The sequence below is a fragment of the Phascolarctos cinereus genome, unplaced genomic scaffold (assembly GCF_003287225.1).
Source record: "Phascolarctos cinereus isolate Bilbo 61053 unplaced genomic scaffold, phaCin_HiC Scaffold_5;HRSCAF=322, whole genome shotgun sequence".
NCBI classification, from domain to species: Eukaryota; Metazoa; Chordata; class Mammalia; order Diprotodontia; family Phascolarctidae; genus Phascolarctos; species Phascolarctos cinereus.
In genome coordinates, this window is record NW_027555958.1 from 56,782,752 (window position 1) to 56,802,176 (window position 19,425).

At 44.4% G+C, this 19,425-nt stretch overlaps 2 protein-coding genes across 2 annotated transcripts; one reads left to right on the forward strand and one right to left on the reverse strand.

Annotated features, from left to right (window-relative positions):
- Positions 1-2,644: 2,644 nt before the first annotated feature.
- On the reverse strand, positions 2,645-11,648 carry ATP5PB (ATP synthase peripheral stalk-membrane subunit b). The gene is made up of 7 exons (XM_021001592.2): positions 11,497-11,648; positions 11,281-11,317; positions 7,136-7,281; positions 6,033-6,196; positions 5,415-5,540; positions 4,630-4,809; positions 2,645-3,072 (listed from the first exon to the last, which is right to left on the reverse strand). The coding sequence occupies exons 1-7, from the start codon at positions 11,534-11,536 to the stop codon at positions 2,989-2,991; spliced, it is 777 nt and encodes a 258-aa protein (XP_020857251.1). The 5' UTR covers positions 11,537-11,648; the 3' UTR covers positions 2,645-2,988.
- Positions 11,649-11,826: 178 nt separating this feature from the next.
- On the forward strand, positions 11,827-19,361 carry WDR77 (WD repeat domain 77). The gene is made up of 10 exons (XM_021001577.2): positions 11,827-12,106; positions 12,202-12,387; positions 13,659-13,800; positions 14,091-14,140; positions 14,787-14,857; positions 15,135-15,189; positions 16,062-16,133; positions 16,614-16,722; positions 17,161-17,229; positions 17,913-19,361. Exons 1-10 carry the CDS (start codon positions 11,947-11,949, stop codon positions 18,070-18,072), a joined length of 1,074 nt encoding a protein of 357 aa, XP_020857236.1. The 5' UTR covers positions 11,827-11,946; the 3' UTR covers positions 18,073-19,361.
- Positions 19,362-19,425: the final 64 nt, after the last annotated feature.

Genomic DNA, 19,425 nt, shown 5'->3' on the forward strand with positions numbered 1-19,425 from the left:
GTGAAAGGGGGAGCAATAGCTAATGAGACTAGAAAGATGGGTTGGGGCCAGATTGTGAAGGATGGAGTTTCTTGTTTATACTAAATGCGAAAGGAAGCCACTGGTGTTGACCACCAGTGGTCAGATGTTCGCTTAAGAAAAATTACTCAGGTAATGTGCTTTAGTGGTGAGGCAACAAAACCAATTAGGAAGCTATTAATAATAGCTGGCCGTTTATACAGTGTTTTAAGTTTGCAAAGTACTTTAGATACCATCTTATCTGATTCTCACAACCCCAGGTGGCAGGTGCTATTATTATCCTCATTTTACAGATGAGGAAACTGAGGCAAAAGGGTTGTGATTTCCCCCATGTTACAAAATTAGTAATCAGGCTGGATTTGAACTCACGCCTTCCTGCCTCCAAGTCTGATGATCTTCCCATCACACCATTTTGCCTCAAGAAAAGAGGTGAGATGTTTAAATAAAATTTTTAAAGCCCCTATATAAACTCTACATGACCTGACAAATATAACCAGAACAAACTGCACCCCAGGGCACCAAAAGCATCTATAAAATGTGGTTCTAACTGGATAGAGAACCGGCCATGGGATCAGGAGAACCTGAATTCAAATGTGACCTCAGACACTTGACGCTAGCTGTGTGACCCTGGGTGAGTCACTTAACTCCATTGCCTAGTCCTGTTCCCCCCACCCCCAAAATGTGGTTCTAGCTCCCTCTCTCCTTGCACTTTCTGCAATAGAGAGGTAATAGGATCAAAGAGTCCAAGCTGGAGGGGAACTCAGAGATTACTTAGTACAACTCCATTTTTTGGTTTGTTTTTGTTTTGGCTAGGCAATGGGGGTTAAGTGATTTGCCCAGAGCGCTAACAGCTACTAAGTGCCTGATACCTAATTTGAACTCAGGTTCTCCTGACTCCAGGGCTGGTGCTCTATCCACTGTGCCACCAAGCTGCCCTTCCACTTTCTTTCTTTTTAAAAAATTTCAGGTAGGATTGCAGAATGGATGACTAAATGATTTGTGAACCCTAAACATGAAGTAATGATCATTACAAGCATGTGTAATAAGAAAAAGTCATCCCAACTAACTTCATTTCCTTTTTTTTTGACAGGGGTACTAGACTGGTAGACCACGGGAATAATGCAGTACAATTTTTCACCAAGATATCTGACAGACTCTCAACTAAGTGTGCATTAAATGCCTACTCATTAGGCACTGTTATGACCCAGTTACAAAGAAAAAATGAGCCAGCCTGTGTCCTCAGGGAATTTACATCCTCCTGAAGGGAAACAACACGCAGACAGGTACAATGTAACTTCAGGCAGGACAGCTAGAATTCAGAAAGGCCTGCCGTTGGAGGCAGCTCTTGGGAGCCCTGGAGGGAGTCTAATACCTCGAGATGCAGAGCATTCCCCGAAACGGGAACAGTCTGTGCCAAGGGATGAGGGCAGGAGGTAGAATGCCTTCTACTGGGAAAAGTGATTAGGCCAGCCTGGCAGGAAGGTGGTCTGTGTGGGAGATGAATGAGAAATCAGCCTGGAAAGCTAAGTGGGAGTCAGCTTGTGAAAGGCTTTGAATACCAAAGAGGGAAATCTGCATCTAGTCCTTCAAGCAGCCTGGTGTGGTGGAAAGAAGGCTGGATTTAGTGTCAGAGGGAATGGGTTTACTTTCCTTTCTGCCATTCTATGACTCTAGGCAGATTATTTCACACCTCTGGGCCTATGTCTGTACAATGAGGGCCATGCATTCCATGCCTTTGAGGTTTGCTCCAGATTTATTTTCTCTTTCTTTTTTTTTGCTAGGCAATGGGTTTAACTGACTTCCCCAAGGTCACATAGCTAGTGTCAAGTGTCTGAGGCTGCATTTGAACTCGGGTCCTCCTGACTTCAGGGCTGGTGCTCTATCCACTGTGCCACCTAGCTGCCCCCAGATTTATTTTCTTAAAAGCCAGTGAGGAGGACAGATAAAGGTGGAAATGAAGTTCATTAGATGGGATAAATACCTGGAATAGCCTCAGAGAAGCCATCAGGCATTTAAACAAAATTCCTTAACTTGGGGAAGTTACAAACTTGGGCTCTTCTCCAATGGCTTCAATATTAGTTGAAGTAAAAGTTAAGACATCCCTCATGATTAAGCTATTTATCAGACAGGAGACTTTAGAAACTCCTATTACTATTAATTATTAGGGTCAACATTTGATAGCTTAGAGCTCAACTGAAGTGAAAATCAAGTCACGGTGGTCGCTGAAATATCAGTCCTATTGGGAATTAAATTACATGGCATATTTTACAATATCCTTTTAAGTGTGACCACAAAGTTCAATGACTCAATCATATAATTAATTACAGTACTTTAATACATGACCTCTGACATGGACTTATTGAGAATCTTAGTGTAACTTTTTTATACACTAAACTATGCTCTTTGAGGTGATTACAATGGAAGTCAATGGGAAAACATTTGACAAATTTCTTATGCATACTTTTCTGAAATAATTGTCAAAACAAACTTCTTTAGCACAACCCAATCATCAAATGGTAAGCTATGAGTTCTAAGAATTCCAGAGACTCTGATGCAAATTATATTTCTGTAATCACAAACTAAATTTTAATGAAATCTTTTAAGAAAAAATTTCATGAGGCCTCCATGCCTTAAGAGTATCAGTTATTTTATTTCAAGATGGTAGATTGATCCAAAATTAAAATTTAAGATATAATTTGGGAATTTTTGGTAGTGTTCTAAACTTCATTCAAGTTTTTCAATTACATCAAAACATACAGCAGTTGGGCTGAAAGGCGACCTTCCAATAAAATAACTGTCACGCTCCTCCTATTTCCAAACCTCATATCTCTAAGAAAGGTTTCGGCTCAGCTTTAGGAGGGATGGTATTACAATGTTCAGAGAAAGATTTTTATTGAGGGTCACAAAAATCCAGCTTCTACAACGCTAGTAAAAACTGCTCTTCACTGTCTTAATTATGATGAAATAGTTTTACAGAACCGACTGTGATTGTGCTTGGGCCTTCTTTGCTAGCAACTTTAGATCTGAGATGCACTTGGCAATTGTTTCCTTTTCCTGTGACAAAGAAAGAGAAAATGGGTTAGTTTTTCACAAAATATTCAAGGTCTACCACAGGCCTGCACAACCTGCAGCCTGCCTATAGATTTCCTCTACACACAAAGGACGTTTTCCTCTACATTTTTTTCAGGCTGCCTGAAATCCATCCTTTGGTGGCTGCAGGTTGTGCAGGCCTGTTCTACTCAGACCTTTAATTTATATAGTAAGGTATGTAGATAAGACAGCTCTAAGTTACCACCTAATTCTGAAATTCTTTGGCTCTCCGAGATCTACAAGGTCTAACACACACCCCAACACCTCAACAGAGTTTCTCCCATTACAGCGTCATAACTAACTAGGGTTTGAGATGACTAAGAGAAGCAGTTGGTTATCCAGGGAAGGGAACTGAAGATAAGGCTGGGAGCACGAGTAAACCTACCTAGCACATGGCCCACTACAAGTGCTGCTTGTGCGTATGTGTAAGTGATCGCTGGCTCCTGGAACCTTCAGTCATATCCCAACCATGTTCTTAAGTTTCTTAACCTCCTTGTATGTCTTATCCCTGTCAGATACCTAGTAAGCCCTGACCTTATCTTCCATATATCAAAGAAGTTATTATGCACATGGTATGCCCTTAAATACTTTCTTCTCTGCCCCTGCTCCCAAACCCCACAGATACAGATGCTTGCTACCTAGTCAACCCCTTCCACAGAAACAATCAGACCATATGCACCGAAGTCCTACTAGGAAAGTAATTATTGATTAGGAAGTGGCCAAACAGTGGCATATGAATTTATTGGAATATTGTGAAATGAACAAAAAGAATCCAAAGAAACAAGATTTGTATGAACTGATTCAGAATTAAGCAGATCAAGAAGCATTTCTATAACCACCATAATAATGGGAAGGAAAACAACAAACATGTAAAACGAATGAACAGATTGGCCACATCTGACCATCTCTGTGTATTCCACCTCCTCCCCAACTAAAACACGAGGTATGTTTCATGTGACTTTTATGAAGTTTTTGAATGTTGTTTTCCTTCCCATTATTATGGTCATATAAATGGTTCTCCTCATTCTGCTTAATTCTGAATCAGTTTATACAAATCTCTTAAAGTTTTATATGTTTGCTACAAAGGAGGGTCCCTTCTTGTGGGGAGAGAGAAGAGAAATCAACAGGAAGTGAGAGGAATGTAAAAAAGAGAATAAACTTTTTTTTTAAAGAAAAAGAAAGCATTCAATAGGCATAAATTGGTTGCTCAGTCATTTCTGAATAGAAACGAAGGTGACAGAACATGGCATAAACAACGACAGGAAATTATTCCCTTATAGTCCCAACAGCCAGGTAGGTGACTGTGGAGAACAACTGTACCTACAACTTAAGATAAAAGATCTCTTTTACAGATTAGATTTTGAGAAAGGAAGAATTTGACACCAGTTATGCACTAACTTCTTCTGAATATGCCCTTCTCCAGATTAAAAGGCCCACCAGGTGGGCTTCACTTTCTTCATCCTAAAGGCCACTGGCCAGCTCCAGGACCCACATTCACCAGACACAGCAACAATCTACTACCTGCTGAGCAGAGATGCTCTTCACCACGTGGTTCTCCACCCAAGCAATCATGTGTTCTTGCTCCTTGCGTCGCATCATGTTCTGCTTGGCGATCTGATAGTCCAGGCGATTCTTCACCTCCGTGTACGCTTTATGCAGCCTCTCACGGTAAAAGACTTCGAGTGTCATGGCAATGTTGTTCTAAAGAAGGGGAGAAAGCTTACTTTTGGAGTCAAAGAACCACATGGTGTTTTCAAGATTTGTGCCAGAGAACGTTATGGGCATCACTCTTCCCTATACTACATAAAAGATGAGAGGCTTTTTTTTTGGTAGGTTTGTTTTCCTTAAAATTTAATGATTTTGAAAATAAAAATCTTAGCCAGACTGGGTACGAAATTAACCACACATGAAGTGGCAGGTGGTCCCTGACTTGTATATGAGTGATAAATGCAACATTAACAAGCAAGGACCTGTGGTCTTGAAACACTAGATTAAAACTACCCAAATATTTAATTTCTGATTTGTCCATGTCCCAAGAACCTGCTTTTGTCATTCTGTAATCTGGATATAGGCATGCACTAGACACTTTCGTTCGCTAGTTATTAGCACATGGTAGAAGTGAATGGAATACTTAATAAATTGAATATAATCCTCCAAAAAAGAATTATCATATTTCTACATATCAGGCACATATACTGAAATTTTACCTAGTTGGCATTGTTTTCCTGAATCTGATGTACTGACTTCTCAGGAGGTGTGATTTTCTCATGTGGGAAAAGTGCTTTTTAAATCCTAAAAAAACCTACCCTCTGGACATCAAAAAGGTAGTGACGCTGGGCAACCAGGGCTTGCTGTTTCTTTTCCAAGTCAATTGCATCTTGGATATTTTTTATGGAAGTCTGTTTCAATGCTTCTGCCGCAGCCAACTGGTCCTGCAATTAAGATATTTATGAAAAGATTAGTGAAAAAGCTAATGATAATAAGTACTGATCTATTTTCCCCTTTCAAAGTTAAGGCACGTGTGCAAAGAAAAAATGAACACAACTTTCACGGAAACCAAAGAGATGAAGAGACAACAGCCCAACATCTGAAAGAAACCAATCTAAAACTAAAAAGTAATCAAGAATTTTAGTAAACATGGAAAATATGACTCCACAGGACTTGATCAGGTTATAGCTGCTTATTATCACTGCTATAAAACAGGTTATTACATATGGGAATATCTGGAGAGTGTTGATAGTTTAAGTCATTTTAGGCTAAGTAACATTGGTAGAAAAGTCTGCAATAATTACTTAATTTTCTCCCCCAAAATAGCTCCTCTTAGAATACATTTTATATCCAAATAGATCAATTGAAGGCCCTACTGATAATTTCTAAACTTCTGTCCAAAACTAAAATGGGAAAAATCAAATTTCCATCCATACCTCTCTGAGTTTATCAGCAAAAGCTGCTACAGAGGCACCATATTTTTTAACTGCATAAATGTAGATCCCCAATGTTCCTATAGCAGCAACTGTCTCACCAGTAATAACATAGATTTCTTTAGAGAGAAGATACAGCATAAGTCCAGTGGCCAATACGTAAGGACCTGAAAGAAAAAGAATTATTTATGAGAACTTCTGTATAGTATTAGAAATAAGGACTAAATGAAGTTTCAGAATGACTGAAGACTAGGCTAAGTAAAAATTCTTTTAAAAATCAGTTCACTTTACTGCATGAAAAACCCTATCATTTAGAAAAACTACACATCAAAGATATTCAATAATCACTGTTGTCAAAGTGATTTCTTAACAGCCCCCAAACAAAAACAGTATTGGGTAAGTGTGAAATCTATCCACTCCTACCCATATTTAGTACCTTATTTTCATAGTACCTTTGCACTAAAAATATTTGGAAAAAGTCCATGATCCTGTCAGAGGGGGTACTTTTTGCTACAATGCAAGTCACAACCCTAAAGCACCTTAGTTGCTGTGGTTAAAAAATAATCACCGGTACGGTAACTCATCTCCTACACTCAGGTTGGCTGGTGCTTAGACAACAGTTAGAAACTTAGACTTAAGTTTCTCCAACTTGGTAGGACCTGCCAGAGATAATGCTGTCTGATTTGTTTTTAGCCACTCATTTTGGCAAATATACACTTTATAGCTTCTTAACTTCCTTGTATGTCTTATCTCTGTCAGATACCTAGTAAGCCCTGACTTTATCTTCTCTACATCAAAGAAGTTATTATGCACATGGTATGCCCTTGAATATTTTAATGGATGAAGAAACAATGTCAGGCTTTATGAAGTGCAGAAATAGTTTCTCAGTAGTCATAGCAACCACTTTTAGTTAGAATAAGTCAAGAAGAAACAGGTTACAACCTTTAAAGAGTATAAAATAGAAAGGGACCAATTTTTGTTTTTGGTTATCCAAACAAATTGACAAGGCACGATGAAAAGGCAGAAATGACACCAAAGCCATGCACCAAAAACTATTGCTATTGCAAACATCAGACTGAATCATCTCTGCAGGAAAGTTTGCTTACCTGTAACTCCAGTTTTAGGATACATAAACTCAAAGAATTCCTCAGGAATCAACCCATGACGAACTTTCCCTCCGTACTCAGGAAGAGGAGGCAAAGGAGCCAGACGGGGAGAAGCTGTGTGAAAAATTCTGGTTGCCTGAAGCACCCTGTGTAGAGCAAAAGAGGCACACAGACAGTTCTTACTTTACATAAATCAAATGTTCCCTAGATCTTATTTGTCTGAACACATAGGGAAGGTGGAAAGGGGGCTACTACCAGGCACTGAGAAATACATGCCAAGTTTACATAAAACAGTATCCTGATGGACATGGGAGCTAGGGACAAAGAAATGAGAGCAGAAAGAACACTTAGGGATTGGGGCCAGTCACCTGGGGGCCTGGCCAGAACTGAGAGAAACAACACGTGGGGGGGGTAGACACATGGGAGCTGAACATGGACACACACTGGGGCCAGGACCAGACATATGGTACCCAAGCACAGAATGATAGATACATGGGTGCTGAATGGAGTGGGGCAAAGATCTCCTCTCTCCATGTTATATGTCTTAAGCCAAGTCCCTGATCCACTGGTGGCAGAGATATCCATATGTCTGTTTCTCTGCTTTCACTTGGAGGATTTATTTTTGGTGGTGGGGAAGATGGAAGGCCACAGAATGCAGAGTTCAGGGGCAGGAGCAGAGAGCACAGTAAACTTAAAATAGGTTTTCTTTTCTTTTCTTTTTTTTAAAGAATGCTAATTTCTTTCAGAATTCTTTAAATTTGTATAATGTGATTTATATATAGCAAGAATTGCTTCTAATAGAGAAATAACATGGTACATGAAATTTCAGTAGAAATTCTTGCTATCAAAGAAGAGGTGCTGACTCAGTTTTCCCAACAGGTAGAATGGAGACAGTACTGAATGGAGCACTGATCTGCCTTCTAGTGCCACTCATTACCATTAACCAGCTATGTCTTCCTTACAGAGGTTAACTAAGCCAAACTGCTCACCAATATATGGTTCTTTTCTTCAACATCTCTTGATAACCTGCTTTGAACACATCCCACAACCGGAAGCCTGTTATCTTTCTAATCTGCAGCCTTGAGGCCACATGTAGTGTGGCCCTTTCATTGAATCCAAACTTCATGGAACAAATCCCCTTAATAAAAGGATTTATTCTGTAAAACTTGGACTCAGTCCAAAGGCCACACCCAAGGATCTAGAAGGCCACGATGTGGCCTGGAGGCTGCAGGTTCTCTACCCCTGTACAATCTAAATTCCATGTTGGACAGCTCGAATTCTTAAGAATTCCTTATACTGAGTGAATATCTGGCTTCTACTAACTGTTACCCATTGGTCCTAGTCCTCTCCTTTGAATTCAGGACCAAGAACACAATCATTTTTCCAGAAGGCTCTTAGAGATATTAGGAAGGAACTATCCTACTCTTTCTGTGCAAACTTCCCTTTTCCGGAGTAATACTCGTGATTTCTTCAACTGCTCTTTGTGTGTGTTGAGTTTTACTCTTTAGGTTAATATCTTCAAGAGGCAGGGGATGTGTGTGTGTGTACACTGATCAGTGCTGAATTACTTTTTAAGATCCACAACCTTATTTAGGTTTTTTTTCCCCCTCATGAATGATAACAAGCTATGTGTCTTCCATTCTAAGCTTGTGATAATCTTTTCAAGGTAAGTAGATAAGTGCAGGACTTCTTCACATTTAAATCAGTTAAATTTCATCTTGTGGGTTTTCAGACTATCTGGATCTGAACCCATATCCTGTCATCCTAAATGCTCTATTCATCTGAATGTGCTTTTTACTTTTCCTCCAAACCTAGCATGGACAAAATTCGAGCGCTCTTAAGCAAGTGCTGGTCAGCACAACATAAAGAATGCAGATTTCTCCTCATACTTTCACGTCAGAATCTACATACATTCTGTTCCTAATTCCCCCTCCTCTTCATATACACAAGGCTGGGGAAAAGCAAGAGGGGCAGGCAGGCAGAATGCCCCTCTTCCCAGTGTTCCTAGGTTGTTCTGCATAGCTCAGGCCATTTCCCTGTGACCTTGGGGTGGCTTCTTATGGAATGTTTTATCAGACCGGATAGGTACAGGAAGGAGGCACCTCTGCTGTGGATCCAAAGGAGCAGTAGTGTTTCTAAACTTTCAACTGAATGAAGGTTGTCCTAGAAATAAAATTAGTGAAGCGGGGAATTGAGAGCAAATGAGAGTCTGTCTGTGTTAGCCTCCTGCTTGGCTGTGAAAAGTCTACAGAAGATCTGGAATAAGAACTCTCTATCTTAAAATATGGAGGGCTAGGGTAGAATAATTGTTTTCTCAGTTTACACGTTTCTTTACTTTCAATAATTTCTCCTCTTACGAGAGTGAACTATATTTGGTCTAACATTAGCTATCTGCCAGCTGATTTAGTAAGCATTCCTTCCATGTCTTTCATTTATGGTACCGGAAAAAAAAAAATAAACAAAACCAAAAAACAACCTTAAATGATACCTGACGTTTGTCCAGTATTTTAAAGGTTGAGAAAATGTTGCATGTATTTGAACTTCACAACAAACATTCTTAAAGAGGTGCTGCAGAGCCAAAAAGAAAAAAAAAGGTGCTGCAGATATGCTCTGTAGGGAGATATGGCTAGTTAGTAGTGAGTGGGACTAGAAGGCATATGCTCACTGAGACTCGTTGAAGTTAAGAGGCTTGCCCAAATTCACAGAGCTTCCAAATGTCACAGACATGGGTCTCTCTGGACTCCAAATTGATGCTATACTAGGTCCAGCTTTGAATCCTACCTGTGGCAGCATGCAAAAATAATCAAATAAAAAACGGCAGGGAAAAGGCTAACAATCACATGCTATTTCTCCAAAAGTGGCTTTAAACAGCCTCAGGAAGAAAGAATTGGAAGTTATCAGGACATGACCAAGGGCAAAAGTCCTGCTGCACACCGCTAAGATCACCATCCAAATGGAGACATGTACATTTATCCATACTCTCTTGGTATAACAACTGTCCAAGGATCCACCTACCTATGATTATATGAGCCACATTCTTCGGTCTTTTTGGCCAATGCATCATGGCAAACCGTTATGATGCCTGACTAAAAACAAGATGTAAAATGCCTAGAATGCTCCTTTAATTCAATAGTTTAATATACCCCCTAAAAAACCCCAAGTATAAACTGCCTGATTTTAGGTTAAGATTTTGCTTATTTGATTGCTGTCAGTTAAAGTTATTAACAACAAAAAACAAAAACAAGGTCAGTCAACAAGCTTGGCAGTCTTAATGTAACCATCCTTGCTTTCTGCAAGCAATTCTTTTCTAATTACTATAGATTTGTTATCTATCATTAATGTCCTCTATGTGTCACTATGTGTCCTCTTTCACCTCTAAAACTATACCAACACTCACGTCAGCAAGAATATACCCTCCAGGTACATTAAAAAAAACCCAACCAAACCCCAAAATGGAAAAAGGATAAGGACCAAACTTGTGACTTGACTCAAAGTACCGTCTTGGAGAGATATCTAGAGCATAGAAAAACTGAGTGATTTTTCCCAAGTCAGGGAGCCAGTACTTGTCAAAGTGGGACCTGAACCCCAGTCTTCTTGTCTTCAAGAACAGCTCTAACCACTAGGCAATACTGCTTCTACTTTTCTTTTTTACAAGAAAACATATAAAAACTGACCTTCTCTTAAAACATGCAAATACAAGACTGCTAGATCAACTTTTCCCTTTAACAGTAACTGGACGCTCAGGATGCACCTGGGAGACCCAACCAGGCTCTGGGCTCTCCCCCTGCCCTGCCCTGCCCTCCCGGGCTATGCTGGGGACTAGTACCCGAAGGAGGGAGGGTCGGAGAAGCCTAGCAGTCCAAGGTCACGAGGGGAGAAGCCGACCTCGAGGACGCTAAGTCTCAAACACTGACCCCTTCCAACCTGGGGCTACAAAAGCGTGGCAGAGCATCAGCCAGAGGGCCTGCGTGGCAGCCCCCTCCTTGGAGGCTAGGCTCGGACGAGTTAAGCGTTTTGCTCGTGCGAGTGGGCTGGAAGCCCGGATCCGGCCCAGCGCTCCCGGGCTGCTAGGCAGGATCCCGGTCAAGGCCCGTTCGGGCCTGGCGCTGCCCAGCCCCCAACCAAGGGCGGCGGGCGGTACTTACCCCGGAGCCAGTGGGGCCGCGTTCTTGAGCGCCGGAGCTGCGAGGACACAGAGCTGGGGTCAGCGGGAGTCGCGGTCCCAGGCCTCCCCGCCCGCGCCCTTCCCGCGGCTCCCCGCGACCCTTCCAGGGTCCTCCCCCAACCCCTGCTGTGGCCGCCGCCCCAAGGACATTCTCCTCTCCAGCTCCGACCCCGTGACTCCCGGCCGGGCTCCTCACCCACGGCGCCGGCAGCGTGCAGCGCCAACCGGGACAGCATGTCCACCAAAAGTCCGTTCAGCAGCTTCTACGTCCCTGTGACCCCGGCGGGGAGACCTTGCCAGCCGCCGCACTAAGATGGCGGAGAGCAAACCTCGCGAGAGAAGGAGGAGGATTAAACGCTTTCTCGAATCGTCCAATCTCCGCTCCTCCCGTCTCCAGCACCAATTCTCGCGAGAGCAAAAGGGAACCCGGGGCGGAAGGGTGGGGGGAGGTGGGAGGATGGAGAACGAAGCCTAACCAGAACCCAGGGGCTAACGGAAAGCGAAGGGGGCGGGGCCGGGGAGGCGAGTCTCGCGAGAAGCAGGGGCTCCGGCCTCTCGGCCGGAGAGGGGCGGGGAGCCCGAGTGGACACCACGTGGGGAGTGGAGCCCGGGACCGAGAGAAGACGAGAGCCTGAGCCGTCTGGACATGCGGGAGGAGTCGCAGCCGCCGCCGGATCCGCAGGGGCAGCCGGAGCCGCCGGTGCCTCCGCCGATATACTTGCCTCCTGCCTCCCAGGAATGGAACCTACCTCCCAACGCGCCGGCCTGTATGGAGCGGCAGCTGGAGGCGGCGCGCTACCGGTCCGGTGAGCCCCGCCCGACCCCGGCCTGGCCTGTCCCCCGCCCCCCCCCCGCCTCCGGCCGCTCTGACCTGCGGCCCGGCCGCCTTCTCTCCCCGCAGATAGCTCCCTGCTTCTGGGCGCGTCCAGCCTCAGCGGCCGCAGCTGGGCCGGCTCCTTGTGGCTGTTCAAGGACCCCCTCTCGGCCCCCAACGAGGGCTTCTGTTCAGCGGGAGTCCAGACCGAAGCAGGGCTGTCCGACCTTGCCTGGGTCGGGGACCGTGGCATCTTCGTGGGCTCCGACTCCGGTGAGTATCCCCGAGGGGGCCATTTAGCGGGGGAGGAGGGGAGGCGGGGAGGCGCTGTAGTCACCCAGGGCCGGGGGTGCTAGCTTCGGATTTCGCCTCCACCTGCCCTCGGGAGGTGATGACGCCGAGAGCCCCTGACAGATGCTCGGGCTTTGTGGGCAAAGCCTCTTCCTTAGGTCGGAGCCCGACCCACCGTCTCGAGGTAGGTGCCTCCGGGCAGGCTGAAGCCCAGACCCGTGGAAGGGCTTGTCCACGAGGCCAGGAGGTGGAATACGAACCCCTCGGAGTCATCTCATCTTGGGGTCATGCACGGAAAGTTTGTTTAAATGAATTCCCCTTAGCTGGCTTGTGAAGATCTCAGCTCCCTGCTGCGGGTGAGCCGTATGCCAGGCTCTGGGCATAGAAAGGGAGGAAGCCAGGTTTGCCTGCCAGGAGCCCCCAGCCTGGCTGGGGTTGTTTCCTTCAGGGCCTCCTGCTCCTGGTTGTCATGGACCCCTCCAGCCTGCCCAGTCCGACTCTGTATGTCGATCTTTTCAGCACAGTTTTTGAACAAATGTTTTATTGATGCTTTTTTTGCTTTCTACACTACAGTTGTTTCCCAATGACCTCCCCTCCCCCCATAGAATTCTCCCTGGTAACAGAAAAACAGTTAAGTGAAGCCAACTGACCCGGCCCAAGAGCTCAGGAAACATTCCATAGGCCCAGTCCCCTGGCTCTCTAAAGAGAGGAGGGAAGGGGGCTACTTCCTCTGTCCTCTGGAGAGGTGGTCATTTTCAGTTGAGATTTTGGTATTGGGATAGATAGAAAAGGGATATCAAAGACTGAACTTTCCATAAGTGTTCTTGTTTTCCAGCCTCTGACTTGTCTCATATTCATGACTTATCTTCCCTAGTCCCCTAGACAAACGTTTTCAAGGTTTCAAGCTAGATTGATTAGTCACACTGGCCAGATATCTGCATGGAAGACCCCAGGGGAACAGATTCCTCTCCCTTTGGGAGCTGGTTCTTTAATTTTTTTTTTCCTACCAGAAGGCCAATAACTGTTTTCCCTTCTATCCTTTCCCTCTTTGGTCAGACCATTCTTCTAGGAAACAAGCACCAATATAAAATCATGTGGCATCATCCTGTAGTTGTTCTTACTGAAGATTAATTTGCTTTGTTGCTGTATAGAACAGGAGCCATAGGCGGGTCCACAGAGTCCTAGAAGTGAACTTTGCTGCCCTGTGAATCTGTAGACCTGCCTGGAATGATTCCAGCCCTCACATCTTCTAGGTGCTGTGGAACTTTGGGAACTGGATGAGGGCGAGACGCTCATTGTCAACAAGTTCTGCAAATATGAACATGATGACATAGTGACCAGTGTTAGCGTTCTGATAAATGGCACACAGGCTGTAAGTGGCAGCAAGGACTTCTGGTGAGTTCCTCCTCTTATCCTTGCTCGTGCCCCTTTTCAACCCACTAAGTAATTCTAGTTCATTCATTAAAAGAACATGGGTAATAATTAAGACATTCAAAATACAAGGACACCTTCGAAACAGCAGGCCATCCTAACAGACTTTAGCATGAGTATTCCAGATAAGGAATTGAGTAAAGTGGAAACCTTTTGAACTTTTCTAAACTGTATTTTATTACCTGTACTTGAACATATACTTTTATAAACTGTTCTGTTTAAGAATGAATGTAGGGTTTTTTTTTCCTCTTTAGCATAAAAGTTTGGGACCTCCCTGGAGAGAAAATGCTGAACTCCTATAGAGGTGAGTTTTGCCTCCCACTTCCATCTTTGCCATCTTGGTTCCTTTGAGTTTTTGAATTAGATTTTCATGCTAAAAGCTTTGTGTATTGATGGATAAGGCCTCATTAGCATCTACCGGGCCATTAGGAAATCACATATTCATCCTTCTGCTTTAAGGAGAAGACGTTTTCTCTGTTCTCAGTCTCTCCACCATGCTTCTGGTGCCCTTCACATCCTAAAGCTTGGATGTTCTGCCTGAAGCCTCACGAGTCTTCACCGTTCTCCACTTCCTCCAGGGGAAGCAGCTGAGGATCCTAGGTAGACCTAGAGGTGAAAGGAGCTCTGAGACCGTGTGAACTAACCTTCATTTTAGAGAGGGGAGATCTCAAGCCCAAGTTCACAGTAGGAAAGACTTGAGGTGGGGTTGGAGCCTACACCCTCTGACGTATGATGGGCAGCCTTCTGGCTTAGTTAATGTCTGTGATCCATCTTGCTCTCCATTTCCTGCAAACTCATTCCAGTTCTGCTTGTATCTTGTCCACATCTTTAAACATGGTAATTGTGAATCCCATCTTGAGGCCAGGTAGTTTTTTTCTGCTGGTGCCAGTTTGGTCCGGCCTCTCTGCTTATATCTGGTTGTGATGGTTGGGCCCACCTTTCCTTCATAGGTCACTCTGGCCAAGTCTCCTGTGTTGCTGCTTGTCCCTACAAGGAGTCTAAGTTCCTGTCATGCAGTGAGGTAAGATGATACTCTCCCTTGGCCCATATCCAAAGTGTTTAACAGACTCGGTACAGCTTGAGCCTGAAGTGGTTATCTTAGAGATTAAGAACTGGGAGAGAGCCTTATTTTACATTCGAGGAACTGAGGCCCAGAGAAGGGGAAAATGCCCCTGGGTCACGCCTGGTAGAAAGTGTCGGAGCTGAGGTATGAACTCAGGACTTGTGATTTTAAGTCCATTGTTCTTTCCATTACACCATGCTGATCATGAAGCATTTTCTTCTGTTATTACTTCCAGGACAATAGAATTTTACTTTGGGATATCCGGTGCCCCAAGCCAGCTTCACATATTGGTGAGTCCGAATGGTGGTGTTAGGAAAGGCCCAGTGACTTTGGCTGTCAAAGATCAACAGGTCTCTTACAGTGAAACAACCTTCTCTGCCCTCTAGGACAGAGGTCAGCAAACTATGGCAGCCACCTGTTTTTGTATGGACCCTGGAACTAAGAATGATTTTTTTTATATTTGTAAATACACTAAAAATGCAAAAATCATTATTAACTCAAGAGGACTACATGAAAAGTGGCTGCTGGATTTGTCCCGTAGTTTGCCGGAACCCTACTGTGGGTTTCTGGTTATCCAGTCCCTCCAAGTGGCAGAGAAGGGAGATCCCTTCTTTCCTGGACAGGTTCTGTCGCATTCACCACGATAGTAGGTGGGTGGGGGACTGGACTGAGTTCTCTTAGGGTAGAGGGGGAAGAGACTTGTTTTATCAGTTTACCTTTCTTGCTAGTGTCTTGGAGAAGTATAGGATCAGAGGAGAGTGTATCTATTATCAGGCCCAAGACTGAAATATGGATAAAGGATGTGGTTGGGGAAGAGAACAGTTGGACTTTCTAACTCTAAGGATTTTCAGTTCTCTTGCTCTCACTTTTAAAAAATCTTATATTTATTTTTGTTGTATTTTGAGTTCTGAATTGTCTCCTTCCCTCCCAACCCTGCATTAGAGAACATTTGATATAAATATATATGTGGAACCATACAATACATACTTTGATTTATCAGTTTTTTCTCTGGAGGTAGATAAAATAAGTCCTTTGTAGTTGATTTCAATGATCATATTGCTCAGAACAGCTTAGTTATTCACAGTTACTCTTTGAATAACGTTGCTGTTACCAACATCCTCTTGGTTTTGTTCATTTCTCTCTGCTGTTCTCACTTTCTCAGGCCAAAGTGCCTCCCATCACCTTCCTACCTCACTGGCCTGGCATCCTCAGAAGGAAAAAGTTTTTGCTTTTGGTAAGAAGTCTTGGTGCTTGTTTCTTAAGGATATCAAGCTCTGGGGCTAAGGTGGTTGTCCTCTTGTATTCCTTTGTTGTAGCTATCCTGCCTCTTGTACTTTTGTGCCTCTGGGCCCAGGAGGGAGGTTGGCTGGCCGTGATTTATGATCCATTCTGGACCCGTACAGGGATGCAAGTGTGAAGGGATTTAGACTGGGCTTTGGAAAGCATTGTGATTTCTCCCCGTAGCAACCTCTCCTTCATGATTGTTTGCGCCTTCTTTTATGTTAGCCACTCCTGAGCACATGGAAGCTTATGACTGACCAAGGGGCTTCTGTGGGGTGGGCAAAAGTTGGTTGAGGGGCTAGTTTGAATTTGAGATGGGCCACAGGAAACCCACAAAGAGGCACTGTAGAAAATAGGTAATTGAGTATTGATTCTAGGCTGAAAACAGCAGTGAGGCCTTTCACACAGATGCCATCTTGGTTCTTCCCTGTAGGTGATGAGAATGGCACTGTCTTCCTTGTGGACATCAAGAACCCTAAAACTATGCTCAGCTCCTCTGTGCACTCCCAGAGCGTCACAAAGCTGGTGTTCTCACAAGACAGGTACTGGCCTTTCTGCCCTTGATAGCCACGTATATGCCTTGTGTGTTGTTAGTGGGGGCAAGAGGGTTGATGTTTACATCTAGAAACAAGTCCTGTCCTGGCTGGTCAGGTGGTCTCTGAGGCCCAGACTGGTCTGACTGTGAGAGCTGAGCAAAACACCACCAGGACTAGTTATTTGGGTTGTAGATAGGTCACTGAGGGAGTACTGCCCTCCTTACTGTGTGTCCAGTTGTAGTTGGTGTAGAGGGGGAAACTTTGTTTTGGCAGAAGCTGCAGGCTGAGTGTGGGGCCCAGGGATCCATCCTCTGTTCTAGCCCCATCCCTTCTCCAGCTTTCCTGATGCCACATTGAAGACTGTGAACAGTGGCCCAGCATCTCCTCCTTTTGGCTAGTGAGGGAGCTGCCAACTCTGCTGTTCTTGCCCTGTCTTCTTTACAGTAGTCCCCTCCTGGCGTCCCTCAGTGAAGACTGTTCTGTAGCTGTGCTTGACTCTGGCCTTGCAGAGATGTAAGTATATAGTGGAATCATGGGCCTGACACAGGAATTCCTATTGGGGTGTGGGTTAGCCAGCATGACTGTTCAGGTCCCTACCATCCTTGGGGTATCTCAGACAGCAGGGCTTTAAAAAGCCAGTTGGAAGGTCTGTCCCCATCACCTATGTTAGTATGATGAAGAAAGGAGAGGTATTTGAGCTTCCAAGGACCGGGGTCAACCTGAAACTAGCACTTTGCACCGGCAAGGGTGAGGGGTGGAAAGGGGATTAATTAACTCTTGGGGCCTTCCCAGCCAGAGTCTCAGCAAGAGTTACAGAGACTCTTCCTTTCCAAGAGACAAATATATGTGCCGTGAACATACCTATGTATTGGGAGCAGCAGTTGGGTATCGTGGTAAGAGCCCCAGACCAGGGAGCACAAGTTCTAGTCCTCACTTTGCTGCTGCCTTTGGGACGTTAGACAAATTACTTCTTTCTAGACCTCACTTTTCTTCTTCTTTAACATGATGAGGTTAAACAAGACAGTCTAAACACACACTTCCAGCTTTAAAATGCTTTTATTCTGTGGCCAGTGGGTGTTGTAAGGTGATATAATATGCCCTCTTCAAATGACATTCTAGACCCATCTAAATCGCGTTTCTCCCTTACTTTAGTCCTTTTCCATTATGCCATGTTCAATGTTCTCTTTCCTTTCCAGGTTCAGAAGCCGAGCCCACAGAGACTTTGTGAGAGATGCTACATGGTCCCCACTCAACCACTTTCTGCTCACGACTGTGGGCTGGGACCATCAGGTCTTGCACCACACTGTACCCTCAGATCCAGTTACAGTTCCTGATCGCAGTGGTGCCAGCAAGTAGATTTGAGGAAAAAAAGGCAAAACTCCTACAAATCCATACCTACCTACCCCTTGGTTTGTGAGAAGACATGTCCTGTATGTAGCAGGTTTGATATGTTAAAGCAGAGCAGTTGAGGCACCAAGCTTCTGTGCCTGGGGTCCTGTAGAGTGATACGGAGACAGCCATTTATTTTTTTAGATTATATTTAAATTTTTAAAAAATGGTAATCGGGACTGTCTGTTCCCACATGTAGTTACCTCCCCTTGTTCCTCCTCCTTCCCAAAAAGTACATAAAGGGGTAGAGAAATGTGTCTTCATTTCCCTCTGGTGGTGAGGAATTTGCAGAATCCTGGGAATCAACTGAGATTTAGGCATCCCTGTGTCCTAGGAATGGTGTTCCTTGTGTGCCCTTTGGGGTTTTTGGTTATTGTGGTTATTGATCTGAGACAGAAATGGAGAAACTCTTCAAAAGCCTTTCCCAGCTTGGGTAACCCTAGGACAACCTCTTGCCTCAGCCACCTGAAGTGGTTTCTTTCTCTTCATGTGAATCCTTCTGTGGCTGAGCAGGAAGGAAAAAGCTCTATTTTTCCTAGGTTGTTGGGACCCTCTTCCCATAGTGCAGCCACAGCACTCAGGGAGATTCCTTGCTACCTTCTTGCCCTAATCCTAAGAGACTAGTTCAATGTTTTCTTTTGGCGAGATGCCAGAAGGGGGTGGCTTAGAGTTGGTTTGGGAACATCCAGAGGCATTTGAGGAGAGAATGGGAGGTGGGTGCAAGACAGAAAACTGACAGACTAGAGGGGAGGGCTTTGGGATCTGCTCCTCTGATACCAACCTGCCCTGACCAGCACCTCCTGAGGCTTCTCAGCTTTCAGGAGTTGGCTTACTGTGGTTGGGGCCATGTCAATGATAAGAGATTCCATTGCCAAGAGCCATCCCAGTGGAGAATCTTAGGTGACTTGGCGAAATAAAGTTCTCTGTTTTGGGTTTTGGGGTGTGTGTGTGTGTGTGTGAGAGAGAGAGTGTGTGTTGTGTTTGTGTTTTGAAGCTTGCGTGTGTTATAAGAAGGATGGAGGGCACATATCCTGTCTTGCTGTGATTCTACAGGAAATTTGGGTTTGACTTCTCACCTTGCACCTTAGCTACAAGCTTCATCTCCTTGGGTATTTCAGTTAATCTTGTAGCTGAACAGGAATCTTCTTGACAGAACAGCTGATGAGGCAGGCCTTCCAGCCTTTGCCTGGTGACCACTTGACCTCGGCTGGCAGTTGATTGGCATTGATTAAACCTTTTTAGAAAATTGTTGTCAATATCTGTTCCTCTGTCCATCTTTCAATATCAGTAGCTTATTTTAAAGGTCAAGATGGAGTCATT